This window comes from Pyrus communis, chromosome 9 (genome assembly GCF_963583255.1).
Source record: "Pyrus communis chromosome 9, drPyrComm1.1, whole genome shotgun sequence".
Lineage (NCBI taxonomy): Eukaryota > Viridiplantae > Streptophyta > Magnoliopsida > Rosales > Rosaceae > Pyrus > Pyrus communis.
The window spans coordinates 18,603,998-18,617,603 of NC_084811.1; the positions used below are offsets into that span (position 1 = coordinate 18,603,998).

Sequence of the window (13,606 nt, forward strand, 5' to 3'; positions counted from 1 at the left end):
CCCTTTAAATGTTTACTAATTCACTAGAAGCGGAATATAATTCAATATGATTACAAAAATACCCTTATTTAAATTTTATAAAATAAAATTGTATATAATAATTAATAAAAAAAAAAGTGAATATTTATTTACTTATATAAAAAATAACTCAACCCCAAACCCATCTTTTATTCCCAAAGAACCCACTCCTCACCGCCACCTCTTGCTATCTCAATCTATTCCATTATGATTTCAAGTTTATCTATTTCAAATCTTGGGCATCTGATGCAAATAAACTCCACTATAACTCCCTCATGGCCTCTCTCTCTTCCTCTTCTTTTCCCCCTCTCTCTCTCTCTCTCTCTCCCCCTCTCTCTCTCTCTAACCCAGTGCATTTGATTTCAAAATTTTCATGGGGAAACATAGAGATATGGCGGAGAGTGGGAGTAGTGGGTTTGGGTTGCGCTGCTGGGCATCAGTGGTTGCAGTGTTGGGGGAGGGAGTGGCATTGGACATTAGCGTTGGACGGGCATGTGGATCTTCTTTGTTAATGCAAAGGGTAGTGCTAGAATTTTAAAAATAAAGTGAGGATATCGTGGTAGAAAATTTGTATTCCGGATTCCCCACAGCAGGCGGAATTGAAATACAATATACCTCATATATCTCAGGACTCCAATTAGTCCAAAAGAAGGAATTGAATTCCAAAATTTTTATGGGTTCCACCACTTTTTCAATTCCTCGTAATTTAGTAAAAGTTGGAGTACTCCGTAATTGGAATTCAATTCCACATTTTGATTCTGATTACGGGTACGTAAACACGTCATAGATTTATCATTAATCAGTGCCTCTTGTGCTTTTTAAAGAATTTCTAGTTACTGTCGATGAATGTAGTATGGTGCCAACTATGGCTCTCAAAGTATGTACCATGATAGTTAGTGTCTAGTGCAAAATTATGAAATGAGTAGACATGGTGATGGTGTCGTGTTTGTTATGTTCGTGTCGTTTTTGTGATAGATTTGATATCTTAATGGACCGTATCTTGTCAAAGTCGTTAAAATAAACGGGTAATATAACCTGACTCGAACTCCACCCGTTAAATTAACAGGTAATATGACCCAACCTATTTTCCATTAAAGAAAATATATTTTACTTCAACAAATAATCAAATAAAAACATCATACTAAATTAGTATATACATATTATCACATCCCGGCCCAGGACAGATCACTTCTCGGGCCCGCTCCACCATCGTAGCACGATATTGCCTGCTTTGGGCTTACCATTCCCTCACGGTTTTGTTTTTGGGAACTCACGAGCAACTTCCCAGTGGGTCACCCATCATGGGATTGCTCTAGCCCTCTTCTCGCTTAACTTCGGAGTTCCTACGGAACCCGAAGCCAGTGAGCTCCCAAAAGGCCTCGTGCTAGGTGGGGATGAGAATATACATATAAGGATCATTCCCCTGGGCGATGTGGGATGTCACACATACTATATTATCACATAAATTTACTTCAAAATATAAAAATACATTTACCTTTTAAGTATTATATATCTCAAAATAAAAGCCTAATGAAATAACATTAGTACATTACTATAAAATATCAAACGTACATAGATATTCAAATTGCAAAATGAAGGAAGTTTATTTTTAAGGTTGCAGAGCCTTCTCAAAAGTCCGAACCCTGCCAATGGGTTGAATGAGGCTCAAAGCTTGCACATTATTTATTTTTACAGCAAAATCCTTCAATTTTCATCAATCACCAAGGAAAATGGAAATGATATTAGAAATTTAGCTTGATACATTGTCTTAAAGAATTAGATTGATGATGTTTTCAGTAAAACTTTTCACATTAGCACTCTCTTTCACATAAACTAAGCTTCATGGTTGTAGGAGTTTGCTGTATGAATTTATCTAGTGGAGATTTGAAGAAGTGCATTTCTTCTATTGGGATTTCGGCAAAGAGGACAACTGTGTTTTCAAGCAAAGAGGACAACTGTGAAGTTTTATTCATCAGTTTTGTCTGCGGAGGCAAAGAGGAAAGGGAAGAAGGAAACCTTGAGGCGTTTAGATGAGTTATGATTATTGATAAGTGTTTTTTTTTTTTTTTTTTCCAAAAAGGGAACAACAGTTGACAAGTTACGGTTATCCATATTTTTTTAAGATTGAGAAGGCTCACGGTGACATTTCAGCCTCTTCTGATCACAATAAAAGTTTAAGTGTAAAGATTAAAAAAGAAATTCCAAAGGAGAAAATAAAGCAAAGTTCAGGTTGGGCCTATCACTAAAATTCAGAAATGTTGCCTTAAACCCTAAACCCTAAACCTCTGATAAGTAGTTGTCTTCTCCAAATAGGAGTGTAAGGTGTAAACACTCTCCCTGCAAATACTCTCCATTTAAACCAAATATTCTGCTCGCATTTGTCTCTGAGAAACTGATAAACCGTGACTGCAAGCTACAAAAATGGTGAGGCCATATGCAGTGAAGGGAAAGAAGCGGAAGAAGAATGCAGATGTATACGACAGGGCAGAGGAAGAAGAAGTAGCAGTAGCAGCAGCAGCAGCAGCTGAACCAGAAGAACCAGAGGCAGAGGAAGCCGATAAGAAACGGATAAAAGGAAATGAATCAGAAGAAAAGGAGGGCAACCCAATTGAGCTCGAGGGTATTCCATTGGCCCCAGCAGAGATTAACCCCAAGAACGGACCTGGTGCTATCTTCATCCTTGAGAAAGCTTCTCTGGAAGTTGCCAAAGTTGGAAAGGTTTGATTTTTCTATGCTATTTGTATAATTTTATGTGTATATTTTTTTTTTTAATTTTGAACTGGTTTTTTTTTATATTTTTTATTGTAGACTTATCAGCTATTGAATTCTGACGACCACTCAAATTTCCTGAGGAAGAACAACAAGGATCCTGCTCTTTACAGGCCTGATATCGTTCATCAGGTTAGCAAACTCTGGCTAATTTCTGCTTCTCTATTGAATTTAATGAAACTTCTCTGCATGAACTTCTGCATTCACCTTTTGCTCTTGGTTTTTTAGTTTTATTTATTTGTAAAGAAGCATAAATTGAATTAATTTGCACTTGTGTGCTGCTATAGAAGTTTGATTTCAGCTCTACTATAAGTTAGAAAACAAATTAGGATCAACTCCAAACCGTACATAGCAGCTGTTTCAAAATTGAACTGGCATTATATTGCTGGCCATTACATGAAATGAAGGTGTGGCCGAACCGTATAAGTTCTATTGCTGGTCATTCTGGTTATGAGGAACCTTTTATACGAAGGTGTGGCAGCAGGGAAGATACACCACCATGGGATGTGGTTTCTCAAAGTGAATAAGGGTGTTTGATGATGGTAGGGACGTAATAGAAGGGTGTATGAAAGTTTGATGGAGGGGAAAAGGAATACTTGTGGCATAGAGTTCAATTTTGGCTTTGGAATTGTCAAGAGTTTAGGAGCAGTTATTTCTTTTCTGTATTTTGTGATGGGATAACTGCTGCTTCCTTGTGCTTTGTTCTGTTATTCTGGAAGCTTCTTTTTCTGTGTTTCTCGTTTTTTAGCTTGTTAGGAGCTCTTTAGTGTACTTGGCTTCTTGTCCTCTGTTTTGGCTTTGATTCCTTCGATCCATGATTCTCTTTCTTATAAGAAAAAAGAAAAAAGTAATTCTAGTTTCTTATGAAAAGTAAATGGAAAATGTGAAAGTGTACAGAAGTAATGAGATCCCAACTATTGTGGTCTGCAGGCTCTCCTTATGGTTTTAGATAGCCCAATTAATAAAGCTGGGAGGTTGCGAAACGTGTATGTGAGAACTGCAGCGGGTGTTCTTATTGAAGTTAAGCCGTATGTTCGTATCCCGAGGACATTTAAGCGGTTCTCTGGTGTGATGTGTAAGTTCATCTATTCCCCTATTCTTATGCAAAATAGCACTGTTATTTGCTTTTAGTGAAGGCCATTTGTCATTTTAATCCTGCCAACCATCTTGCAGTGCAGCTGCTACAAAAACTGAGTATATCTGCTGTTGGTAAGCGTGAGAAACTTATGCGTGTGATAAAGAACCCTGTGACACAGTATTTACCCGTCAACTCTCGTAAAATAGGTGAGTTTATTAATGACTAAAATCCAACCCTTATGCCACACTTTAGCCTTGACCTCACCAACCATTATGTCATCTATTTCGAAAACTGAAGACGTATTCTTGCATTCCAGGCTTCTCATACAGTTCGGAAAAATTGGTTAACATACAGAATTATGTTGCTAGTGCTGAAAACAGTACGGACTTTGTTTTTGTGGTATGCTCAGAACTATTGCTATGGCTTTATATTAGAATATTAACTGTTTGCACTTGTAGCTATTCTAATACTGTCTTTTCAGGTTGGTGCGATGGCTCACGGGAAAGTTGAGACAGACCATAATGAGGATTTCATTTCAGGTATGTCCTTCCTTTTCATCAGTATAATATTTAATTTTTCAGGCATATTTTTCTTCCCCTGTATCGGAGTTAATGGAACCCTTTGTTCAGTTTGACTACGAAGGTTAAAGAGCCACATTTAGGATTTGATCGAAGGATTTAAAATTATGACCAGAATTTGAACATAAAGATACTGCAGATACAATGTATTTGAACATTTGATTGACTAAATATGGCGTAAACTTTTGAATCATAGGTACATTGACATGTTCTAAGTCACCAATTTATTCTCGTTCATCCTGTATCCAAAAAAAATATATATCCATTACTAACATTTCATGCAAGAAATTTAACTATTTATCTAAAATTTGATGATTTGAGATCTCGCTTGAATTCAAGCACATGATTGTTCATTTAGTAGCTTGATGCTTGAATTTGAGCTTCCTGCTAAGAATGATTATCAAGCCAAGCCTGCTTAAGTTTACATGTTAAAACTCTCTTAAGCATTTGCGTGCAATTGATGTTTCTGTTAGGTGAAACGCGGATTATGTATGAAGTAATTGGTTTGTGAAAATCAGTATTATTGTTTGCATATTTCAATGCTTTGGTACGCAAAAGGTCTGTAATCTTCAACTTATCTAATTACTATAGTAATTCTCATGATCAATGTCGTTAGAGTGGAATACATGGGATCCTCTGGTTGACAAGTCTTGCTTCAAGTTTTTGAATAAACCCTAGACCTGAGCTAATTCTGTGAAGTGATACTAACACATGATATTTCAAAATTCTTGCAGTATGTGGTTATCCACTGAGCGCGGCATATTGTATCACAATGATTTGCCAGGCGTTGGCTGGAAAGTGGACTGTTTTGTGAACAATGTTTTAGTGAGAATCTCGATGGTTGCAAGCTCATTGGTTTTGAGGGTTCTTCAAAGTTTTGTGTATCCGGAGTTGTACGATGTCGGTCTATTACTTGGTCAAATTTTGTGAGGGTTGTGGTAGAAAATCTTATACTTTAATCTTTATATTAATTCATATTTGTCGATCATTCTATGACAAAGACCGTCCTTTTTTCCAAGGCAAAGGGCAAAACTCTCGTTGCAGCTTGGCATAATCGCGACTGTTGAGTCTTTTGAATGGAGCACTGATCGCATGAGAGCAGAGCATACTACCGTAGTCGCGACTGTGTCAGCTCTTCGGTTCAAACCATCTAGAGAACAAATTCTCTTGATCTGTAAAAACAAATCTCTACGGGTATCCAAGGCATCGACATTGTGCCACCAATTGTAATAATCCGATAGGCCCTCAATCATAGTACGATGGCATAATCCAAGCGGAATTCTGTTCAACTCGACCGGAAAACCAAAACAGAACTACTTCAAACTTGGACTAGTACAACACTAGGCTGCAGTAATACGAAAATACTCTACACCCCAGAAATATTAAAGCACAAGGTGATTGGATAAATGACCCAAAGAAAATAATTTCAAGGTGTCATTCAAGCACAAAGTAGAATAAAATAAACATCAACGAAAATCCCTTGGTATTCAAACAGAAACAATTAAACATTGACGAAAATCCCTTGGTATTCAAACAGAAACAATTAAACAAAACTGCTATTATCTCGTAATACAAAATGCCATCTGCTCTTAACATCCGTTCATCTAAGATTGATTAGAGCTAGCGGGACCTGCACCAAAACCACCAGCTCCGCGACCAAACCCAGGTCTTCCACCGGGCCCCTGAAAATACAAAGGCAACAAGAAAGATGAGTTAGGAGGTTTTCATATGATGCGCTTTAACACGGACACCTAACAAGGAAAAAACACAGATGCATACTATCTAAACCGACGCTTAACATGTCCACAGTACAAATCTCGATGGTATCAGATAAAAAATGGTTATAAAATTCCTGAGTATAAAATTTTCAGTTGACATAGAAGTGAAATTGACCCCCCTATCCGACAAATGGTAAAACACAAACAGAACCTGGGAGTTTAAATATGAAACAAATTATATGCAACAGAAAAATTACCCCAAAAGAAGGTCTATAATCAGCGGGAGCTCCACCCTTGTCCCCAAAGTCACCCCCAGGGGCACGAGGTCCTCCACGGTACCCATCCCTGTCACCACCGAATCTGCGTTCTCCATCAAAGCGAGATGGGCCACTGTTCACAACATCACCAAACCAAAAATTATATTCCAACCAAACAAAGCATTCAACAAATGGATCATAAAAGGAAGCACAAATCTGTCAGTCCATTGGCAGAATAAAAAACAAAGATATAAATGTGTTGTGATTCGGTTACAATTGACTTCTTCATAGTCCATTAACCAGGTCAACTCGTGAACTTACTAGTTCAACCAGGTCAAAAAAATATACTTCAATAGTCCATTAACCCTACTCGCATTTCATTCAATTCCCGTTTATTGCAGACACTCCAAACCCAATACAAGCAGTGTATCAATCTTGTCAATCAAACTAACAACATCCAATCCGAATTAAACAAACATAACAAATTATCAGCAATACAAAGAAAACCCAAATTTGTATAAGCTTTTAAGAATTAAAACAAACCGAACTTCATAAACAACGAGCAGTGCATCAAAACTTATCAATCAAACTAACAAATTCTGATACAAATTAAACAAACATAACAAATTATCAGCAATACAGAGGAAAACCAAATTTGTATAAGCATTTAGGAAATTAAAACAAACCGAACTTCATAAACAACGAGACGTGCATCAAATCTTGTCAATCAAACTAACAAATTCCGATACGAATTAAAGAAACATAACAAATTATCAGCAAAACAAAGAAACATAAAGTTGTATAAGAATTTAAGGATTAAAACAAGCCGAATAGCATAAAACAACAAGAAGAGCTTGAACAAAACGAATTACCGGGGGCGGTCACCGGATGGGCCCATGGGGCGGCCGGGAGGCTTGGCCTGCTTCTTCAGAGTAGCAGGAACAATCTCCGAAGGGAGATTGAGGTAAGTCCTCAAAAACTCGATACCGTCATTGGTGAGGTACCAGTAGTAGTGCATCCAAGCAAACGTCTCCCTCACATACTCCTTGGACTTGAAGCTCTGCATCAGCTTAATCACCTGCAGATTCGGCACATCGATATCCGGGTGCTTCGCCAAGTTATAGTCCTTCTTCGCGTAGCAAACTCCCTCTTGGAACAGGTACTTCGAGATCTCCCGGCGATTCTTCTCCGAAATGATCTGCAGATACGATACAAGAAATTTAACTTTCTCTTTTATTTTCAGTTTCTCGGGAAACAAACAGAAAATAAGGAGAGGGAAATGGAGGGAGAATTACCATGGTTGCGGTTGCGAAGAGGCGGCTGCGACTGAGGAAGAGGAAGAGACGGCGGCAAACAACTGATCTTTTACGAGGCTGCGCGCTGTGAAGTAAAACCCTAGAGAGAAGCAACTTTGTTTATAGGAGAGGAGAAGGCGGCATTCTCTCTCTTCTTGCGGGGTTCTAAATTACGTTTTCGACCTTCAAAATTAATTCTTGAATTATTCGCAGAAATGTTAAAGGCTAATTTGGTATTGAAGAATTTAAAAAAAAAAAATTGTTTTTGCTGTACTGTGATAATAAATAATTGTAAAATAAAGTTATTAAGTGTTTGGTAATCTATTTTTTTGTAAAAATACTTTTAACAAGAAAAAAAAAAAAAAAAAAACAGTGCCCGAGTGTTTAGTAAACTTTTATACGAAATTGCTATGGATATGTTAGAGCATCTTCAAAGGAGATGTCAAAATGCCCAAATTAGCAATAACAGTAAAAAAAGTGTGACATCCCACATCGCCCAGAGGTGTGATCCTTATATGTGTATTCTCATCTCTACCTAGCACGAGGCTTTTTGGGAGCTCACTGGCTTTGGGTTCCATGGGAACTCCGAAGTTAAGTGATTAGTGCGCGAGAGCATTCCCAGGATGGGTGACCCATCGGGAAGTTCTCGTGTGAGTTCCTAGAAATAAAACCGTGAAGGCGTGATCGGGGTCCAAAACGGACAATATCGTGCTACAGTGGAGCGGGCCCGGGAAGTGGTCCCTCCCGGGCCAGGATGTGACAATTTGGTATCAGAACCTAACCCTGGTTGCGAGTGTGCCGACAAGGACGTCGGGCCCCTAAGGGGGGTGGATTGTGACATCACACATCGCCCAGAGGTGTGATCCTTATATGTGTATTCCCACCTCTACCCAGCACAAGGCATTTTGGGAGCTCACTGACATCGGGTTCCATAGGAACTTCGAAGTTAAGCGAGTAGCGCGCGAGACAATATCGTGAGGGCGTGGTCGGGGCCCAAAGCGGACAATATAGTGGTACGGTGGTGGAGCGAGCCCGGGAAGTGGTTTCCCCCAAGCTGGGATGTGACAAAAAGACAACTACAATGTTTTCCAACGGAGAAGCTAAATATGATGTGGCAACATAGAATAGCAGCTCTCCCCCTTGATGTCAAATTTGAAAGCAGCTTTAAATATTTTTTAATTAAATTTTAAATGTTATTTTATTAATTTTTTTATCAGATCTGCAACTCTCCTTTCTCACTCAAATCAGAGAAGTGCCGCTCGTCCTTCTTCTTCCCTTTTCTCAAAATCAAACCCATAAACTAACCTCACGATCTCAACTTAAAACCCAAATGTAAGGCTTAATTTCGCACCGTTGTTCAAACAAGAGCTCTCAAATCCTCGCTACAATGCCTCAGCTACGATTTGAGGAAGATCGTCGCCGATGGATTGCAATCCCTAGGCTACAATTCCTCCAACTGCAAATCAAAATGGGAGAAGTCGTTGTCTTTCCTTGTCGGTAATTTAAAATCCCACAATTTCTCAACATCCAAACAAATTTTATAAAAAAATGAAATTAAAAGGTTAAAAAAATTTGGTTGTGGCCTTTGGATTTGAGGTGAGTTCGAGTATATCGATGTGATGGTAGAGGGCGACAGGTTGTTTGTAACAACCCGTTCCAAATTCTACGTTTTTATTTTATTTTAAAAGCGTGAATTTACGAAATTTCCCTAGAGGCAAGGATTTTGACTTCTGTTGATCATCGACTTGAGAGATGTGGGACTTATTCTTTTAGCATATCCTCGTAGTACTCATTGGTACGAATGTATAGGTGAAAACCGTTTGCGAGTCCGGATTATAACGATATACTTATGGACGTTTGAAATTGGTTATTTAAATATTTGAATTCCCACCTTCTGGGATTAGTGGACCAATTAAATTAAAGGGACAAAGAACCAATTAGAAGAGAGAAGTGAAGCTTGTAGCCAATCAGAAAGAAAGAAGAAAAGAAAAGAAAAAGAAAAAAAAAAAAAGGGGGGAAAGCTTCCCGTGCACCCATACCCGCACCACCGCGAGTCCATTTTCCAAGGCCGATTCCGGCCAACTCCGGTGGAGTTTTTCGATGCCACCACCACCATCTTGAAGCTCTCATTCCCCTCTACAAAACCCACCCAAGAACCACCTTGATTAACCATGGTATGTGGCGGTTTGAGGCCACGAAAGTTGACGAAAATCAATGGTGCTCCGGCCACCCTTTTCGATTTTCAGGCAAATCGGCAAAGTGATGGCCGATGCCACCACTTGGGCTTTGTAGCCCATCATCCCAGGAGCAAAACCCAACCAACCTTGACCCCGTTGGACCACCGTAGACGACGAATCGACGTCGGGAATTTTTAGGCACCCGCCGGCTTTGTGGGCAAAATTGACCATCTTCCGTCCACTTTTGGACTTCGTGGCAGGTATGAAAGTTGCTCCACTCACTGAGATCTTCATTTCTGTGAAGTTTGAGAATTTTTGGAAATAGTTGGATTTTCCGGCGAGTCGGGGCGGCCGACCGCCATCCGCGGCGGCGCGTACGGCAGCGTGTGGCCAGTGGGCCGCCAATGCTATTTTTAGGCTATGTCAAATGTCTTGAATTCAGTTTTGTCATTTGAATAACGTAGGTTGATAGTTGGAACCTAAATTCGTTACGATACGTTACTTGATAAAAATGTGAATCGACGATCCGACCGTTGGATCGTCACCAAAATTGGATACATTATAATACGTAATATTTAAAGATCATAGGAATTTATGGATCGGGAATCCGATTTACGGATCTTCCTGAATTGGATTTGTAAGTTAGTAAAATAAATGTTCACGGCCACTTGTTTTAGGCAATTGGCGGAGATCTGACCGTTGGATCGTAATGAAATTTTAATATGTTATTCTAGAAATATATTGTGGATCGTTGGGAGTTGCGGATTGGAAATCTGATATGCGGATCTTCTGGGTCAAGTTATACAGGGTTGTAAACCCTACCGTCGATCTTTGATCGACGGTTGACTTGTGGTCAATGGGTCCCAAACTATTTTAGAATGTCGTTGAGGTTGTGTTTTATGTGAATTACGTATTCTTCGGATAAGAGTTCTAAGATGTGATTTGATAATTGGTCACAGGGACCAATCATTCAGGACGCCTCGATGTGTGCGCTAGAGAATCATAGCGTGGACTCCAGGTAAGTGGATCTTTTCCTTTTTATCGTACATATTGTTGAGAGTTCTATCGACACTTTTAAATTGATTAGGTATATTACTTTCATATATAATTATTGTGAATGCTTGAAGTACTATATGAACTATGAATGGCTTGATCCCTGTTTAGGGTACGTAGGCAGTCTAACGAGACGTTAGATGCAGCCATAAAATATTTGAGACAAAAGCTTTGCTTGGGAAATTGAGTAATGCGAAGGAAATTGGTAAAGGCAAGTTTTAGTTTTATGAATTAGTTATCTAAATTAGTGTTAATTGGGTCGTCATGGATAATTATCCCTGAAAATAAGTAGTTTGGGAGTAGGGCGTTATTGATTGTATACTTCTCACTGTATTGTTTATAATTGAAAATGCTACGACATGGTTGAGTATTAGATTGCATCATGGTATATCCATATGTATATTACTTGCATATAATTATTGGGAATGCTTTCAAGTGCAAAGGTGAACTCAAGACACCCAGGTAAGTTCAGGTGAATTTATGGTATTAGTTGAATCGATTGAGTTATAGCATGACTACAGTTATGTGTTAGGCAACTTTGATATTATCGTACTGGTTGCCATGAGTTCCACATGTTATATTGAGATGCATTGAGAGCTCATAAACCTGCACCCCGGTGTTAGTGCTTCCGCCCGTGGCCAGGGCACAGTCCTTCACGTGATGTTCACCTCCCGCACCTTACGCTCACCTTGGATTCAAGGTAGGTGCACAGTCCTGTCGTACAGACCACTTTAGGTGGTTCCGACTCGTAGGTGACCCGCGATTATTCGCCTAGTCTTCACGTGATCGTAGCACTTGAGCGTATTTATTTACACTCAGTCCTGTCGTACAAACCACTTTAGGTGATTCCGACTCGTGTGCAGGTATACTTATTGAGCTATTGGCTAGCTAGGATTGATGAGATATGGATAAGTCGTACAGGTCACTATAGGTGACTCCGACTTATATGCTAGCCAGGATTGATGAGATATGGATAAGTCGTACAGGTCACTATAGGTGACTCCGACTTATATGCTAGCTATGATTGATGGATATGGATAAGTCGTACAGGTCACTATAGGTGACTCCGACTTATATGCTAGCCATGATTGATGGATATGGATAAGTCGTACAGGTCACTATAGGTGACTCCGACTTATATGCTAGCCATGATTGATGAGATATGGATAAGTCGTACAGATCACTATAGGTGACTCCGACTTATATGCTAGCCATGATTGATGAGATATGGATAAGTTGTACATGTCATTTTAGATGACTCTGACTGATATATCACTTTGTATTGATTAGTTCATTTGGCCTACTTATTAATGTATGGTGGAGTTGATGGCAAACCGTGGTTTTGGTCGTTTCTGAGTATGGTTTGGATATATGTATATATGTTGTATTGTTTTATGGAAAACGATACTGGTTTTACATTTAGGGGCATTACTTTTAGAGAGGTAATAACTTTGGGAAGCTTGGTTTTATTGCTTACTCACACCTTCTGTTTGGTGCCCTCCAGGTTTTAGCTGCTGAGTTTGTATCGACAAGAATCTGTGACGAATCTTAGTATTGATGGATATTTCTGAGGGTATGATTCTTACCCACACTATTGTACCTTACTTATGCTCTGACATCGCGTGTGAAATGGGTTCGCTCCCACTCGTAGCGCACTCTGGTACTTAGACACTTTTAGATTCAAATTTATTCACTTTTTATACACGATCACATTTTATGGCTTCGTCACCTTCCAGGTGTCGGCCAGCACAGCTCGATTCAGGGTCTAAGTGGACTTTCTGGGTCGGGGTGTGTCATTGTTGATGGAGAAGAGAAGTAGGTATACAAAGATTCAAAAAATAGAGAACGAAGATGATAGGAGAAGTCTAGAAAGAAGGGGCATAAAATAATAGTTTAATAAAATAAAAAGAAAAGAAAATAGTGTAATAAAATAATATTTAATTTGACATACCGGGTGAAGAGCAAAATTTTGAAAAATGTCAAAATGTCACATAGGCTGTCAAATTCAAATTTTATGTTCAAAATTTGACATCTCCTTTGGAGATACTCTTAAATGACTAAAAATATGGTATTGAATGTGATATAATAATTGCCAAATAGAGTAATGTAGGGGTAGATATTGTAATTTTGTAAAATACGTGGGGTATTTGCCATTTGAAAATTTTATTAAGGGGTGTGCTATCTATGCATCCTATTTTACTGCTCACACACCATTTGTTAATTTTTTTTTCCTTTGATGTTCTTCAATTCATTCGATCCGACGGTCGAAAATTAGAAGGGTGTGTGGACAACACACCCCTTTTATTAAATAGCCATTGTTCATTATACTTTGAAAAAAAGAAAAAGAAAACATTTTTGAAAAGCATGGTAAAGCCTGCTTTTGCTATTCTACTACCATTGACAGTAATTTAAAAAAAAAAACACTTTTTTTGTTCTACCAAACACATTTGATGTTCTAGATTTTTTAAGAAGCCAATTTTTTTTAAAGCACCATAACCCCAAACCAGCCTTTAGTCTTTTAGCCAATTTTCGTTACTACTTTCGTCTAAATTTCACTTTAAAAAAAAATGTGATAATTTGTTAAGCAACACAATCTAAGTTTAAAAGATGGTGATATCATATGCTTCACATGTGCGCAATTTAGGTGAAAACACTAATAAAAT

General features: G+C 38.6%; 2 protein-coding genes across 2 annotated transcripts; one reads left to right on the forward strand and one right to left on the reverse strand.

Annotated features, from left to right (window-relative positions):
• Positions 1 to 2,285: 2,285 nt before the first annotated feature.
• Positions 2,286 to 5,431, forward strand: LOC137745369 (uncharacterized). Its single transcript, XM_068485316.1, has 7 exons — positions 2,286 to 2,736; positions 2,827 to 2,919; positions 3,718 to 3,862; positions 3,961 to 4,071; positions 4,182 to 4,264; positions 4,347 to 4,404; positions 5,178 to 5,431. The coding sequence occupies exons 1-7, from the start codon at positions 2,440 to 2,442 to the stop codon at positions 5,255 to 5,257; spliced, it is 867 nt and encodes a 288-aa protein (XP_068341417.1). The 5' UTR covers positions 2,286 to 2,439; the 3' UTR covers positions 5,258 to 5,431.
• Positions 5,432 to 5,823: 392 nt separating this feature from the next.
• LOC137745370 (small ribosomal subunit protein eS10z-like) lies at positions 5,824 to 7,873 on the reverse strand. Its single transcript, XM_068485317.1, has 4 exons — positions 7,714 to 7,873; positions 7,291 to 7,616; positions 6,419 to 6,551; positions 5,824 to 6,125 (listed from the first exon to the last, which is right to left on the reverse strand). Exons 1-4 carry the CDS (start codon positions 7,714 to 7,716, stop codon positions 6,048 to 6,050), a joined length of 540 nt encoding a protein of 179 aa, XP_068341418.1. The 5' UTR covers positions 7,717 to 7,873; the 3' UTR covers positions 5,824 to 6,047.
• Between the last annotated feature and the right edge of the window lie 5,733 nt (positions 7,874 to 13,606).